Below are 17,592 nucleotides of genomic sequence, written 5' to 3' on the forward strand. Positions count from 1 at the left end.
GTAGCCCGTCTGCCTGAGAGTTCTGAGGTTCAGTTGGCTAGGCTCCAGCTCAACTGCGACCAAAGTGTGGACAAGCACTACAGACGAACTCTATCCTCCAAGTAATCAGATCTAGCAACACCCAGACAAACAAGGAAATGAGGAAATAAGTGGTCAGTAATGCGGTAAAAATATCAATTGTTGATATCAGTGCAGCTGGAAACATAAAGCTGTTTTGGCATCGATTTTGCCCGAAAATAGGGCCCAACAGGAATGAAGCCAAACTTGACATCGGAGTTGACAATCAAGCAGTCGCCTTTGCTCACTGGCCTGTCATAAACTCTCAGGAAGCTTTTTCAACCACACTCAGACTTTTTACAGACACAATCTTGGCCTAATAATTTCATCATACATCACAAATTCTCGTAAATATGACTGAGAACATGACCCCAGTGGCTGCCGTGGTAGAATTCATACAATTTGATGATGTACTTCAGATATATAGGAGTGACCACGAGTGGAGTTGCTAATTCAGACTCAGGAGGATGCGATGAGGTAAAGTAGAATGAGGAGCACAGTGAGGCACATGATGACAATTTTTGGGTGCGACTGATGGATGATCAATGCCCTTCAGGGCCCTGGAGGATTTCTTCGAGTTCCATATTTAGGCGGCCTCAGAGAAAACCTGCTCAATACCGCATGTATAATTGATGCGAGGTAATGCTAAACCGGGGTGTATCACTACAGGCTTTGGGGAAGCGGGGGTATCAGAGGGCTGATGCGATTGAAAGGACTGATGAATAATAAAAGAAAAGAACATTACTGGGGCTTTTGCTGATTATTACTTACTGACGCTGAGGAATATTACAAACACTAATGTGACGGCCGCAGCCTTCCTGCTGTAATTGTCTTGGCATGCTGAAAGACCGACATGGCTCGAGAACAGCGCAATATAGAACACCCAAACGCCCCAAAAGACATACAAACCATCTTTGTTCAACTCAGGGAACATCTAAAGCAGTGGTTCTCAAACTTTTTACACCAAGTACCACCTAGAAAAACAAGTACCCACATTAAAATACAGTTGCCTGCTTGGCCTTAATTTTCATCAAAAACAGACAGGTTTGATTCCTAAAAAGCATATTTAATATTGTAAGCTATGGTGACATTATGCATGGTTTCATTGTGAACACTGTGCTTAAATATAAGAAAACAAAAACAATGTAGTTAAACAATGAATATATTACAAAGTAATGCACGTAAAAGTAAAACAGAAACGTAAAAATGTATGAACTAAAAAGATAAATACAACTGAACTGCTTGGGGAATTATGGTTACACGTACCACTAGAGGGAGCCCACAGACAACTAGTACACTAAAAGTGACACAGCGGATGGATGATCTAGAATAGATTAACTCCATAATTTTTTTTGTGATGTCACCACTGAACAACAAAGACGAAAACTGTACCATTAACCATAAATTAGAAATGGAATGTAGTGTTCCAATTTGTTGGCATCAGGCCGTAACTTCCTATGCCACAATTTGGTAAACTTCATATTTTTTCACAAATATATACTATTGCTCAGTCCACATGCGTGGATGGTATTTTTGCAAATTATTGACCAATCTAAAGTGTTGAAAATAGCCAGCTCTCTTTAACCATGCAATGTTAACGGTTGGACAAATACGCCGTTTTAGGGGTCGCCTGAAAGGTGATTTCGGAGATCCAAATATTAGGCCCACGCCAGCAAAATGGTCTGGCTGCTCAGTACAATATGACTATGGGTGAGAGACAGGCCGCTTGTCAATTGCAGGGCACATTATATACTGTATAGACAAATAACTATTCACACTCACATTCACATCAATGAAAAATTCAGAGTCTGCACGTTTTTAGAATGTGGAATGAAAACACACTCAAGCACAGGGAGAACATGCACATTAGGGGGCTAGTTTGCTGCTGTAATCAGTTTTAAAAATCAATTACGGTAAATGAAATTGACTATGCAGAAGCTATGTTGAACATAAAGACCAGGGCTCATCAACTTCCCCCAAGGACCTCATAAGTACCCCACCGGCCTATCCCAAAAATAGCTCACCAGTAATGGCACATTGTGATTTCCTAAGGATGAAGAATGAATGTGGTTTGAGCAAGTTTGCCATTTCAGAAGTGCGCCTTAAGATGCTAACCATTCACATTAATCAGTCCTCAAGTAGCAGGATCTCAGATTCAAAAAGGTTGGTGACCCCTGCCCTAAACAGTCCATACAGTTCACAGTCCTTAACATATTTGCCTCACAGTTCTGGGCTTTGGACTTCCTGTGTCTGGAGTTTCCATGTTGTCCCCGTGCTCGCTTGGCTTTTCTCCAAGTACTCCGACTTCCACCCACATTCCAAAAACATGCATGTTAGGTTCGCTGAAGACGCTAAATTGTCCATTGGTGTCTACGTAAGTGTGTGAATGGATGTTTGTCTACGTGTGCCCTCCAATTGACAAATGACCAATCCGGAGTTTAGTTTGCCTCTCACCCAGTCAGCTGGGATAGACTCCATCTCACCTGCGACCCTACAGGAAATGGATGGATGGTGGGAGTCAACCAGAAGAAATTATGCTTGACTTCCTACCATCCATCCATCCATCGTCCCAATCCTGAGACCAACCCATTAATCCGTTAAGGTCTACCATTACACCCATCAGGTCCATTGGACAATCCACCAACCAACCTTCCTTTTCTGGCAATAATGACCTACATCCATCCCTTTATCCAACCCTCCATCAGTCCATCCATTTCCCCCAATCCTCTACCTATACTACATATAAACTTAAAGAGAAGTCAACCCAAACATATTTTTTTCAAGAATAAGTTCTATGCAAGCGCATTAGTTGAAACAAGGCATTTTGATAAATATTGCGTTTGTGGAATAAGAGTTAATCCACTTGTTTTTAGACATCTCTGGGGGCGGCCATTTTGTCATTTCTGTCAACTGAAAATGACATCACAACTACTCAGGGCTCGGGTAATGACCAATCACGGCTGACATGTTTTCTGAAGCTCAGCCGTGATTGATCATTACCTGAGCCCTGAGTGGTTGTGATGTCATTTTCAGTCGACAGAAATGACAAAATGGCCGCCCCCTGAGATGGTTAAAAACGGGTGGAATTTGCTGTTTAATTCGTATCCCACCAACGCAATATTAATCAGAATGCCGTGTTTCAACTAGTGGGCCTGCTGGGAACATATTCTTGAAAAAAATATGTTTGGGGTGACTTCCCCCTTTAACTAGTTGGTATATTTTTCAAGCAGTCTATCTTTCTATTTGTCAATATCACATCACTTAATTTATTTGTAGTATTATTTCCTGTGCTTCTTCTTTGTGTACTATAGCCTTGTATTCAAGTGCACAATGTGCTTGCTGGCTCAGTATTGCTGCTGTAATTATCAAGGGAACAACAGGCTATCAACACTGACTGTTTTAGGGGTAAGGTTTACATTGCATTTAATAGAAATGCGCCTTTGGTTTTTCATTCTGGAAACAAATAATAAAAAGCAAAAGCTTTGTAATAACAAAATGTCCCCTGCCGTTCTCTTTACAAGTCTATCCCAGGCTTTGTGCCAGTATACGCTTCTATTTTTTTTACAACACCTTGTAGGTCAAATGTTGTTTTCGCAGTAGCTAATATGACAGAGGTTTTGTGCCTTCTGAGGCAAAGATAAAGCTGATCCTGGAGAAGGGCCCATGTTGACCCTTACCTTCAAAAGAGGACATGGGTTCCAGTATACCAAACTGCTTGAGAACCGCCATGAAGAGAATGATAACCACGCCGATGGCAAACAGCTCCATGCCTTGGATCCCCATGGTTGCCCGGGCCAGGCCTTATAGACGAAAGGCCGAGCCGACCCGGGTCAGCGTGGGCCGGGCCGCCCGGCAAAGAAATGTTCTCACCACAGCTCAGCCAGGGAGTGACGGGAATCGGCCTGACAGGTGGGAGACTGCATGAGTTTGTATCCGAGACGCCACGAGAAGCGGGCCAACAAACTGCTTGTAATGTCAACAGTGATGCTGAAGTGGAAACAACGTGGATGCCGACATATATGGAGAGCCTCCCTCTGCGGATCCGGGGGGCGAGACGGGGGCCGTTTATGACGCGCATTAAAGGAGATGTTTCAAGTCACTTTCCTCCAGATTCCTGCTCACCCTCTGAAAGCAAACAGCTATTATCAGTCCTCACGTCATCGCTTTGCACTGTATCACATGATGGGTTCGGCTATGGATGTTTTAGAGGAACAGCACACACTTTGCTGGGCGGCCCCCATGGTCCTCACGACTTCGGGATCTAGATCTCTTCCATTACGTGGGAGAAAATCCAACTGTGTAGAACAGTGGTGGCTTTATCATCCATGTGACACAATTAAAAATAAATCACCAAATCAAAAGCAGGAAAGGCATGAAGCCAAAACAGAACAGAACACAGCCAGTTCCAGCAGCTGCTGCTCACTCCGGTTCTGAGGCAATGTCGGAATAATATCAAAAGTTTAACGGGAAATTGCATATAAACAAGCAGGGCTCAGACATTCACTCAAAATGAGCCAAGAAACAACTTCACTGTCCTCCTCCTGCTCTGGTTCTTGATTTAGTAATCCCCAAATGCATCCAATAATTCACAATTCAACTTCAATTTTAGGCTCTTCTGGTCCACTTCCGCACACATCCAAATCCAGCTCCTGATATGGAAGAGTCCAGGAAGGCAATTCATAGCAAGGAGAGTCCGTGAAGGTTTCCCCCATGAATGCGACTCTGCCCACTGTGCATCTCGAGGTATAAAAACCAAACTGCCCCGTGCATTTTATACCTCCGGCTATCCCTACTTCCCTGCGGTCTCACCCTTCTCCGCCTTCTCCTCCTCCTCTTCCTACTTTCTCTCCATCTGATATGCGTTGAAGCCCTGAACACACCACCCTCCTCCCTGCATTTCCTCCGTCATTCCATAACTTTGGTCAACCGCATACTTTTAAACCCCCCACCCCCCACCCGTCTCCAGACCCCCACCACAGTTACCCCCACCATGTTTTTGTTTACAATTTTGTGCAAAAAAAAAAAAAAAAAAACGTTTCTGCAAAACAAATATTCAACAGATGACCACAGCTACAATGGATAAAATGGTATAAGTGTGAGTCATGTCAAAAAAGAATAAATGATCGCTCTGCATCAAGGTGGGGATCGTGTGCGTGTGTGTGTTATTTCACTGACCAGGTTCAAGAAAGGGAACACAAAAAGGGAGGCCAGAGTCAGCAAAATCAATATCCTTGTGGTCAGACAGTGGTGTTGAGCTCCCCGGCACGTTTACTCTTTTTGAAATCTCCGCTTCTTTGCACTCGGAGAAAAATAGCATCAAACAGGCCATCAAGGCACAGTGCATGTGCTGTCAATAATTGTCAATCGGTAAAAGAGAGTGTGTGCTGTCAATTTTTGCGCATCATCCCCTCAAAGTCAAATTTAGATTCTTGATTCGCACTTGAGTGAAGCAGAGTGGATCAAGTGACGGGCACCTATACACACCCTGAAGCATTATGTATGTGCATACTGGTGCTTTATAAGCGACGTTCTGTGTGTGTGTGTGTGTGGGTGTGTGTGTGTGTTTGTGCAGCCATTAGGACACTAACAGGTTTTTAAAAGGAAGGCTGTCCTCTGTCTGCTGACACAACAGTCAGTAACGGCCCATATAAATTGCATCATCTCACCACAAAGTAAAATATAAACCTTCTTGCATGCGTGCTGAAAACATTCAACTCATCACATAACTGCTCCCAGTCTCTAAATCCATGGCAAAACTGTTTGATATTGTCACATTTAAAAGTACGCAACTGCTGCCAGTTGGGCAGATTCAAAGCAATTAGATGAGGGTGAGACATCAGGATCAATGTAGTTGCTGTCTCTGATATCTGTAGTTGACAAACAAGAATGATGGCAGTTTGCAAAAGGTAAGGTCAATACATCTTGACTGCCCCTTGGTGGCTAGTTGCAGGACTGCAGACGTTAAATAGCATATTTGCATCATGTAACATGCTATATTTGTGGGGCGGGGGGGGGGGTGGGGGTGAAATTGTGAATATATACCTTTTATCATTCTTTTTGCTTTGATTATTATTTGATAAGATAAAATGGGATGGAAAGTCAAAAGTAATGTTAGTGATGCAGTTATTTAAACTACCAAATAAAATGAGGCGAACAAGATGGCTGTCTGGTTCAAAACATCTGGTTCCTAAAAGAATACCTGATTCCGATTTGGGCTACTACCCTATCAGGAGTTTGTCAAAGTACGAATCCTGGTGTTTGGCCAAAATGACAGCTTTCGACCAAAATGACTAACTTCCTGTTCAATTTCAGGCATGGGTCCATGAATTTATTTTGTGTGTCCTGTTATGATAAAAATGTCCACAAGTTTTGTGTCCACCTATCAAAATGGTTTCAGGTTGCTTCCATTCATTTATTTTTTAGAACTGTCCATGCAGTGCGTGAACATTATTTGCACTCCATGTCAACAGACAAAGTGATGGAATCGTATCGAGTTAAATAACATGACAAAGCGTTAATACTAGCAAAAACCTATCCCAGATGATGTCACGTAGAATGAACCTGAAATAGATATAATCCTTTATGAGACTTGAGTACATAAAGCAAGGAAACAAAAGACCCGAATCTCAAGACAATGTATATGAAGGATCAAAGCAAGAGAAAAAACAAACACAACTAAGATCTTGAATCTTTGATTAGCGCCCTAGACGGGGGAACAAGATAATTTCTGTTTACTCATTAAAGCGGAAGTCAACACCCAAATTTTCCTTACAATAATTTGTCTGCAGCCCCACTATAGTCTAAACTTGATATTCTGATTAATAATGTGTTTGTAGAATACGAATTAAGCAGCAAAATCCACCTGTTTTTATCCATCTCAGGCGGAGGCCATTTTGTCATTTCCTGTGGACTGAAAATGACATCACATTTGCTTAGAACTCAACAGCCAATCACAGCTCAGCTTCAGAAAACAGGTGACCGTGATTGGTTGTTACCTGAGCCTTGAGCAACTGTGATGTCATTTTCAGTTAACAGCAAATGACAAAATGGCCACCCTCTGAGATGGATTAAAAACGGGTGAATTTTGCTTCTTAACTCATATGCAATTGTAATCAGAGGCGGTGTTAATACTAGTGGGGGCGCATACAACATATTATTGTAGAGAACATTTTGAGTTCCTATTTAAAAAAAAAAAAAAGACAGTCTTCACTGTGTTCACTTTGTCTTGACACTGGAACTTAGATTGTGTTCATTTATAATTTTCATAGTGTTAAATGATATACTGGTGGCTAATGAACAAAATCTGCAAATAAAGTGAAGCACTCGTCTGGGAACATCTCGCCTGTTGAGTGAGCTGAGAGACAGCTAGTGACTTTCTGGAGTCACATTTGAGACCTCTAAGATTTATACATTTTCTCCACTATACACAATCTTGTACGTTTTCCGGCACGTGAAGGACCCCAAAGCGGCAATTCGTTCATTGCAACACAGCGATTCCGAGCAGGAACTCTAACCCCAATTACTACCTCACTGACGGGGCTAAATCAAAACAAGTTGACCTCTTTGTATTGATCTTATTACTGTGCAGGTGAACCAAATGTTGAGAGCTATGACTACTGCTGCATCCACGATTAAGACTAAGCATACTCAGTTTTGACAGGAAGAACAAAACCCAGTTCCTACCTGAGCGATGGTACCTGGCTGCACTGTGTCCACAGTGGGAAAGACAGCTGGGCCGCGAAAGACGCCTGCGGGCCTCCACAGACAGAGCAGCCATCACAGCTCCCATAATGCCTCTAAACAGCCCAACTTTTCTTGGAGCTAAGATACTCAGAGACAAGTTCAAACTTAACTTTAAAAGGACACGTGAGCGCAGAGATGGTTATCTTAACGTGACGGATGAGCGGCCAGGGAAGACTCAAAGCCCCAAAAGTGAGAAGCTCACTTTCCCTGCCAGGCGCTTGGGACAAGACGAGAAATGGGCTGCGCACACACCTCAGTCGATGGGACCACATTTGAAAATCTGTTTGAGCCTGGAACAGAGCGAAGGATCGAATCGCGATACACAGCTTGTGACCTTTCACATCACACACCGTCGCACGCCTCCGCATTGCTTTCGATGCTGTCTCTGGGACTTCCTCTCCTCTGAAGTCCCGCACACTTGACTCCAATACACTCGGGTGGAAATACAGTCAAAACAAATATATTTATTTGCAGTTATTAGAAACACCATTGATGCAATGCCTTAATTATTCGCTGCGTGCATCGTAGAGACAAACATCTCACCCTAAATTGATAACTCTATATAAATAAAATTGTATTGCATTGTACTTGTATAAGCAATACTGTATACAAAGTACAGTTTATAATTCTGTTTACAGTACATATTAATTAATGTACTAATAGTCTTTCCTTTGCTGACAGTATTGGTCTCTTTGTTGTACTCAACTACTTAATCAACAATTTATTTTTCATTTTTTTGGCTGTTAATCATTCTTCACATCCTCATGACTGTTTACACTATATGGTACCTAATAGGGGTTTAAAGACAAAAGATTTTTTGTCGTCAACTAACATGATAAAACTCGAGCTGAAGTCCATTAAATGATGATGTCATAGATCATTTTCAGCACTGTGTAGGGATCCCGAAAGTACTACTACAGTTACAACGTCCGTCTATTCCCATTTCAATAGAGGAATAACAATTCTCTGTTGACCAAACAGCAACATGTTTTCAAATAAAAGCCTGCTACTCTCTGCAGTTGAGTAAATATACCCTTGGAAAATACAGCATAAAACATTGCTTGCGCTTAGTTAGCCTACGACTGTAGGAAACAACTAAGGAACAACATAAATCCTATAATGTATTACTTTCCGGTGCAACATAATCAGGCACGAAGCAGTGGATCACAGGTATTTATAGTAGAAACATTGACACACAATAAGGATGGCCGCAAGGTGATCATTAGTTACCAGTGAATCAATATGACTGACCGCCCACTTCATCGGTTGTTGCTTATTAATGCTGAACCAGCTGCTCAGAGAGACCTTACATCAACAACGCATTAATCTGCGGTCGCATCGACAACAACAGTTAATCTCTCTGTGCTCCCAAACAAGGAAAATTCAAAATAGTAACTGGAGAGTGCAGTTACACGTTTGCACAGACTCTTGTTGAGGGAGAACGTCCTTAGAGGTATTATTGTGTGAAAGGTATCCATTTGATACCTACTGCCTTCAAGATCACGGTACAGTACTGTATTCATGTCTGGTTATGTGCAAACATTACTTCAGTTATGATGGCTCTGAGCCCATGTGATACCTCCTCTGAACACAAGAGGGGAGTAAAAGACTACAAACACAATGAGGCAGCAACGTTTTGTTAAAGAGGTACACACATACACATGAATTTTGAACATTTCAACAGTTTTTACAATATTTGACACGTGATTGTAATTATTGGACAGGTTTAACACTTTCCATTTTTGGGCGGAAAGGAGAGGGGGAAAAACAATCCACTCTAGGGATGAACGACAAGATTCTGTTGTGCTCAACTATAACGTGACGAATGTCGAATGGGAGTCAATTGATCCATGTCGTCGATATTTTTTTCAGCACAGTACAGTGGCCCCCACACTTTTTTTACGCGCCACAGACCGGTTTCATGTTAAAACGTTTTGATGGACAGGTATAGAATGCAGACAGAGTATTATAGTAAGGGAACAGCAGCATTTGGGCCTGTTGAAAGTCACCTGCGAATTGGACATTGGATGATGAGATGCCAAAAACATATGGCTTACGTGATTTGTTAACTTTGTGCGTTAGAGGGCGACATGGAGTAGTAAATTCAACTCGTTGACTAGTTGACAAATCGGTTAAACTCCCTGTCCCACAACACAGGGCAAGCCTAACTGCAATAGTTAATTGGGTCTTTGTTGAATTTGAAGGGGCAGAAATGCTCAAATTTGGCTTCGGATGAATGATTGTAATTTGTACCACGCTTAAGATAACAGATCAGTGCAGACGTGAAATAAACTTGAGAAATGAAGTGACGTTGAGTGGAAGGATTAAGGTGCATTAATGCTAATTCAAACTGAGACAGAACCTTGGGCCAGTTTGAAATAGGTTTCGCCTTTCAATCAATGATCATCGAAGGACGATGCAAGACAATCCGAAAAGGAAAGACTGGTACAAAATGGTAATCCAACCCATTGGAAACCATGAGGTCGCAGCATTCAAATAACTCACATGAGCGGTAACGCTTTTGAGACTTCAGCTCAGCCAGCATCTCATAATTGCCACGTGTGTTTTCTTTATCTTTAGTTTTGAAAAGAGGAACAATTTCAGAGCCAGGCTGCATATCACTAAATTGATAAATAAGTTGACAGTTAAAGAACGTGCAAACCGCATAAAAGCACTATCTGTTGGTTTTGAGTTTAATCATAACAATGGTAATATGATATTTGTGAGTGTGATCAAATGTTTTAACTAGCTTGTATTTACTTATTTCTGTAGCTGTTTGCTAAGATTAAAAAAACAAAAAAAACATGATGTACCTGTATAAACTGCTGTTGCCATCATGGCATCATCAAAACATGAGTAGAAAACTGAGCATTTAGATTGTTTTTACTTTTACTGGTTTTGTTTTTACTTTTAATGGTAGTGAACATGGCAGTACAATTAAATACCCTGTAAAGTGAATTCTGATATTTGTTTCTAAATATATCATAGACGTTTGAAGATAATTGCTGAAAACGTGCAAAGACTGAGAGGCATAATTAAAACCGCTGTGGAAAAGCCCCATAAAGTCCCAGTGGGATATATTCAAGCCACCAGAGGCTTGAGGTGGATATATTTTCATGGCTCAAAAATGTCGTTTTATGTAGGCATAAGGACGAAGCAGCATCTATTTTTCCAGATCATGGTAGAGGTGTGAATTGGGCAGGACGTGGTTTCAACACATTCAGCAGACACGCCCACGAGGTTTAAGAGCAGATCGTATAATAGCTTCATTTTTCACAATTTTGAAGCTTCGTTTTATTATGCATGGACATTTTTTTGAATAATTCGAATTTGGCAGGGTTGTTCATCTTTTCTGTGGTGTGTCAAATTTAGACGATATTTTAACTTCACCTCTCATAACGATTTTTAGGTGGTGACATTTTACCCTGGGACGGACCGTTTTAAGTTCAATGATTTCCTACGGGGATTTTTTTTTTTCTCACAATAATCAAACTAACAACCAGCATTCTGGACTGAACTGTGCAAAACAGTTTCCACTGTACATAATAGTAGTAAAAGTATCTGACCCAGTGATGGGATATTTTGATATTTTAGGATATTGTCGAAGTGATCATCTTAAAATGTAAACATTTACGAATGTTTACAGAAATAAATCGTAGCACATTGATATTTATCTTTTTCCCACCTCGTTATATTATTGTTGATAATCATTGTGAGGAATAACTAACATTATCAGTCTCATGCATCATTCACGACAATATACTATAAAATCCCAGGTAATTTGAGCAAATTAGTTCTTTCAGAAGTGTGCATCAAAACGAGTAGCCCTTGGCATGAAGACCCACACACAGCTCAGTTTATAAAAGGTTGTTGACCCCTGCGTGAAAATATCTTTCAAATTTGCACACATAAGACTACCTTGACCAGGCGTCCCATCGATGAAGCCCAGAAAACAGCGCAGCAGTTTGCCAATCTTCTTCTTGCAGGCTGCCCTGCAGGAATTCATCCTTTTAAGCTTTGGAAAGATTTTGAATTTCCCCAAGATACTAAGAACTTAGCAATTCACCCTCAAATCAGCAGGCAACATTCTGCTTCCTGATGGTTTGATTCAGCTCCCCCTCAAACTGTTTGCCCAGCTTTCCTGTAAGTAGTGTTCACTTCTTCCTCCTCCTGGACATCTTCCTCTCTCCTCTCTCACTTGTCTCCTCTACTTGTGTCAATTCACTCACGTGACGTTGAGAACGGGGCGGATTTCCGGCTGCTGTCACTTCAGCATGACCTGGACTCAACCACATCCCCCATTTGATGCAAGAACGCGCCAGCATGTCTCAACCTTGAGTGAAGACAAGCTGCAGAAGATGAAAAGTTGATTCTAGAAAACCCCTGCGGTCTTCACCTCCTTTTGCTACTCTATTCCGACTCGTATTACAGCCCCTTGCTCCAGGCCGAGTGATTTGGCTTCTCCATCAGGATGTGGAGTTCATTTTCAAACCACAGCTTCAAATGAGAAGTGTGTGTGTGTGTGTGTGTTTTGTTAATCTTGTTGAATCTTGTTTCAAATCCTTACAAGACTGACCAAAAGGACACATAATATGGTGTGCCCCAAAACTGAAACTGTTGATGTAATTCATTCACGCAAAAAAATTTGGTATACTTGCACAATACAACAAGACAAGTCCGGTCCATCCAGCCATCTGTTTTCTGTACCAGTTATCTTAGTGTTGTGGATGAGCAGGAGCCTATCCCGGCGGACTTTTGGGCAAGAGGCAGGGTACACCCTGGACTGGTTGCCAGCCAATGGCAGGGAACGTTTAGACAAACAACCACTCACACCCATATTTACACTATGGACAATTGAGTCTTTAAATAACCATTTTATACATTTTTGCTTGCATGTCAAAACAAAAAATTGTTCAAACGAAGGGTCATAACTCAAAAACTTTTATCTCAAAGAACCATGAACAAGTATGCGTAATGTGTAAACGCTAAGCCAGCTAAGTGAATTAAAAAAAACAATAAAAGTGAGGTCTATTTTCTTTTATGGCCTAATAGATTGAAATTTGTTGATATCGATACACAACAGTGATGTAGAAAATCACTTTATCCTACGGCACTCACCTTAACTTTGAAAGCTACAATCAAGCCAGAAATCTTGGTGTAATTATTGAGGCAGACCTGAAGTTTAACAACCACTTAAAAGCCATTACTAAATCGGCCTATACCACCGGAAAAACATAGCTCCAATTAAGGGCTTTCCAATTAAAGGCAGACACAGAAAAACTTGTTCATGCTTTTATTTTCAGTAGGCTCGATTATTGTAATGGTGTCTTTACAGGTCTTTAAAAAAAAAAAAAAAATCAATCAGGCAGCTGCAGTTGATCCAAAATGCTGCCGGCAGAGTCCTTACAAACAGTAGGAAACTGGACCACATCACACCTGTTCTCAAATCACTACACTGGCTTCCAGCGAGTCAAAGCATTGATTTGAGAATCTTGCTGCTGGTCTGTAAATCTCTGAATGGTCTTGGACCAAAATACATGCGTGAAGCAGCATATAGTTACTACGCTCCTCACCTGTGAAACAAATTCCCAGAATTCCCGGAAACATTTTTGTTTACTGCAGCATTGTCATGAATCGATCCTTTATTCTCTTTTTAATCCCCATCTTTTAATTTATCTAGGCTGATACTTGGTCTTAATCATTGTAATCATATTATTTTAGATGATTTTTAAAATTTTTCTTTCTCTTTATATAATAATTGTAATGTTTTATGCAAAGCACTTTGAATTTGTCTTGTACACGAAATGTGCTATACAAATAAACTTGCTTTGTCTTGCCTGTATTGAGTATCACTGAACAGAGCAGGTGTACCTAATGTTGTGGCCGGTAAATGACCTGCACAAGAACTAATGATGTGACCATTTCAAAGTATTTTAGTCTTTTTATGCTTCAACACGTACTAAAGATGAACTGGACTCACATCGTCATCGCCCATTGTAATATTACCAGCATCCATTATACTTTCTATGACATATTTGGTATACTGTACAACCGCAACTCCACAAGCTGTTTCAACCTCACCAATATTGAGTGCAAACAGCCACTGCTGTCTGCCGCCCCCACCTCCCTCCATTCAATACACATCTCCATCTCAATGCTGCTATTTTTAGCCGCTAGCCATTCTCGCTGTAAGGACTCACCCGAAAACAATGCTGACTTTTGGCGGCACCCCTGCGAAGGAAGCTCAGCCTGGCTTTCTCCCACTGCGTGACTTGCGTGAGCTGAACTTCCAATCACAGTGGTGCTCTTTCACAAAAAAGACCCAAAGGAGCCTTTAGTCAGAGGGAAAGTTCAAACTGCATGAAAGACTACATTAAAGGGAAAAACATCCACAGCCAGATATATGATCGAGTGTGGTAATGATTACCCCAGGGATGATTCTAGGATCAGAGGTTTAGCTCTCAACACAATTTGATCCCCTACATTTCTGAAAGAAAAGCAAATCTGGTAATTTGGTGACTGTCAGGTTCACACCAAAAGTAGACAAGATTTTAGACTACCTAAAAGCAGGTCAAAATTTGGACGCAGGTGGTGTAATACGATTTTGATGGATTTGATCGAGGCGCAGGCAAATGGGTTCATGTCATCGTATTTCGTTCATAAATATGCCAACAGCGTGGGAAAATCTCTCTGAATCATCGTAAAAATATTTTTAGTAGCACTCCTCTGACCATGCAGCACAACTACGGGTGGTTGTTGGGTGGGGTGAGGTGGCAGGGTTTGGGGGTTGTCACACACGGACACGCGATCGGGAATAGAAGGTGCTTTCCGATCTCCTATGTAGACCGTGCGGGCTTTCTCTGCACTGAATACAGGATCATTTTGGCTGCTTTCCCTCCCACAACGGCGCAAATGCCCTCTTCTACCTGCGCTAGTCGAGCAAAATACCAAAAGAATGCCAACTCCACCCATGTGCACAGTTAGACCGCACGACTGCAGCGCTAGACTTGCGCTGGACACAAAAATAGGACCCTTGTTGTCATATTTATGAATGAAATACGATGACATCCACCACACATGTCCGCAGAGTGCAGAAGCTGTCAGCATGTGCCCCGATCCAACGTGCTTTTGATTTAAATCTGACAACATTTCATTTTTCGATCCTTGCGATGTGTCAGTTTTCCATCGTTGACGTATTGCTCAACTTTAGACAGCAAAATAGTTGAGAGTAAATCAACAGTGCACTCCATCTAGCCTTAATTACCCCACAATGGGATTCATCAACAATACAATTCACACACTTAGTTAATTGTTAACAGTCAATTGTTTTCTCATCGTAGGAAATAATACTGAGGCAAAGAAAAGCCAGGCAAGAGGCCGTGATGACGAGATAGGCAATCAGATTAAAGGAAGAAAGGGAAAGATATTTACGAATCATGGTCATGGTTAGAATTAAATGGGCCATACAGAAAACAGATTTATTCATTTTTTAACAGGAATAGTTGATTCTCTGATATGCCTGCCCACCCATCAAGTATGAAATTCAATATCATTCAGCTAGGCTGGCTGAAGATCCACAGCCATTTTCATGTGATGGCTGAACAACACTATCTGAAACACTACCGTGCAGAAACACGCACATCCCTCACGGTGTTACGCCCTTGGTATCATGTCAAAAGCAAACGATGAGCAGAGCTGCATTGAGATTTGCTGCATGAGCAGATTAGCTAACAGGCTTAGTTTCTGCTAAGCAGATAATGATCCAATTTAACCTAATTGATCTGAAAATGATTCTTTATTTATTACAAGAAATGTATCTTGGTTCATCTATGACGCCGCTAACATATAGTGACAGGTAAAAATATGAATGCCCTTGCACTAGATGGCAAGTTGCAATTTCAGTAATGGTGTAGCGTCACATTTTGCTGCCTTTCATGCAGACACTGCTGGTTCGATTGTTGGACAATGCCCCGTAACCCAGCCCAAGATGGACCCAAGCAGTGATAAATAAATAGATAAATAAATACATACATAAATAAATAATGGGTGGGTCCGATCAGGAAGGGAATATGGCATAAAAGCTATGCCAAGCAAAACATGAGACGACCGCTGATAGGACAAGTCGATAGTCGCAACAAGCAGGGCATGCAATGTGCCTGTGTATCCATGTCTCCATTCATGTAAATTTGTGAGTATACTGAGATGAGATCATAATTTCAGTATACAGTACAACACTTTTTTGTTTGATAATGTGCCGAGAGATTTTCCACTGTAAAATATATACCTTGGCTCACTAGAGGATGAGAAACGACGCCTGCTCTAGTCATAAAGCTAAGGCTCCAACCGCGGTCATCATGGTAACGCAAGGCAAACTCGCCATTGGCCCGGCTTATATGCTTATACAGCCGCTCACTTGATGAGACAGGGCCAACCCCTCAAATCGAAAGAAATAGTGTCTGAAGTGCATTATAATTGTATAATTTTTTTCTTATAATTGCATGCCACAAACGTTATCATGACACATGGGAACTGTTCTACAGTAAACTGTGGAAAAGAAAAAAAAAAATCACAATATATCTGCTTTAAGATATATTAAATGGGAAAAGTAACTTCATTCTTGCCACCACTAGGGGGCGCACTGAGATAACTGAGCACTGGAGACCAATTTAAGCAGATTGCAAGGTGGATGAAATAAACTGAGAGCCCTGACAGTAAGTTCCACCTCGTGAGTTTATGAGCAAATAAAATGACGGAACAGGAAGTAGCAGAGGAGTGATTTTGATACAAGGGGAAAGGAACGGAGCGATCCCCTGGTACTTGAGTCTGAGGTGATCTGAGCAGCATAATGACTCGCTTCCCTCCTGAGACCCCGGAAGGTCGGGAGAGGTTCAGCAAATCAATTATCTGATCAATTAGAATACGGTTGGTCACAGTTGTTGTGGAATCACCTCTCACGAAATCAGCTCATCCACACACACACACACAAATCCAACCCGGTCTCTCTCTTACCTTTGTCCTGAGGCTGCGTGCTGGCGATGATCCATTTGACCAGGCAGCACTTCATCAGAGCTTTGCGAGAGAACCGGGGCTTCTGCCACTTCCCAGAATCCTTCCCTCGGCCCGGCGCGGGCTCCACGCCATTGGCATCTCCCAGTAGGCTGCCGTCAACCACTTTACCATCAGCCTGCGGGGGAAGGCAGGGAAGAGATGAGGGAGGAAGAGGAGAAGCACACAGAGCGCTCGGGTCAATATGGAAATGGTGAAGCTAAGGAGGAGATTTATCAAATTAAGCGCACGAGAGACTAAATATGAGTCTCTGATCTCATAACTCACAAACGCTTGAAAAAGACATTCGTTAGAGTTCAGCTGCGGGCCATGTCCGCAACTGTATGTCTGAAATGATTTAGAATAGTATGTTAGGTGGACAAATGATCCTATCGCTATTTTCATTGATAAAAAAAAAAAACATGGCTGTATATTTGGATTTTACTGGGCTATATGACATTGTTTTTCAATAGTAGTACGCTCCAGTGCACCTCTACATCACTTCAACAAATAACCACAATCATCATCAATCATCAAAACATCTTCTCATGCTTTTTGGAAGCAAGCCTGGCAAAGTGCAATCAAAGCCACTGCGTAGCAGCATTATCATACGTACTGAGCAGTGCACTCACACATGGGCAAGTGCATGTGTTGACATGTGACCGTAACATGCGCCTCCACGCGTGTCCAATGACCAAGCATGGGTCAAATATCACTTCCTGTCTTTAAATGTAAATAAACCTGCAT

General features: G+C 41.7%; 1 protein-coding gene across 3 annotated transcripts in view; it reads right to left on the reverse strand.

The window, feature by feature from the left end:
* Window positions 1–17,592, reverse strand: part of kcnip3a (Kv channel interacting protein 3a, calsenilin) — a 35,700-nt gene that overhangs the window by 8,030 nt on the left and 10,078 nt on the right. For all 3 annotated transcript variants that reach the window (XM_086032144.1, XM_086032142.1, XM_086032145.1), the window contains exon 2: window positions 16,810–16,984. In XM_086032144.1, coding sequence (XP_085888270.1) covers window positions 16,810–16,984 — 175 coding nt within the window. The remainder of the gene's footprint in view (window positions 1–16,809; window positions 16,985–17,592) is intronic.

This window comes from Filicampus tigris, chromosome 5 (genome assembly GCF_054856515.1).
Source record: "Filicampus tigris isolate MCC_2025a chromosome 5, RoL_Ftig_1.0, whole genome shotgun sequence".
In the NCBI taxonomy this organism is placed as follows: domain Eukaryota; kingdom Metazoa; phylum Chordata; class Actinopteri; order Syngnathiformes; family Syngnathidae; genus Filicampus; species Filicampus tigris.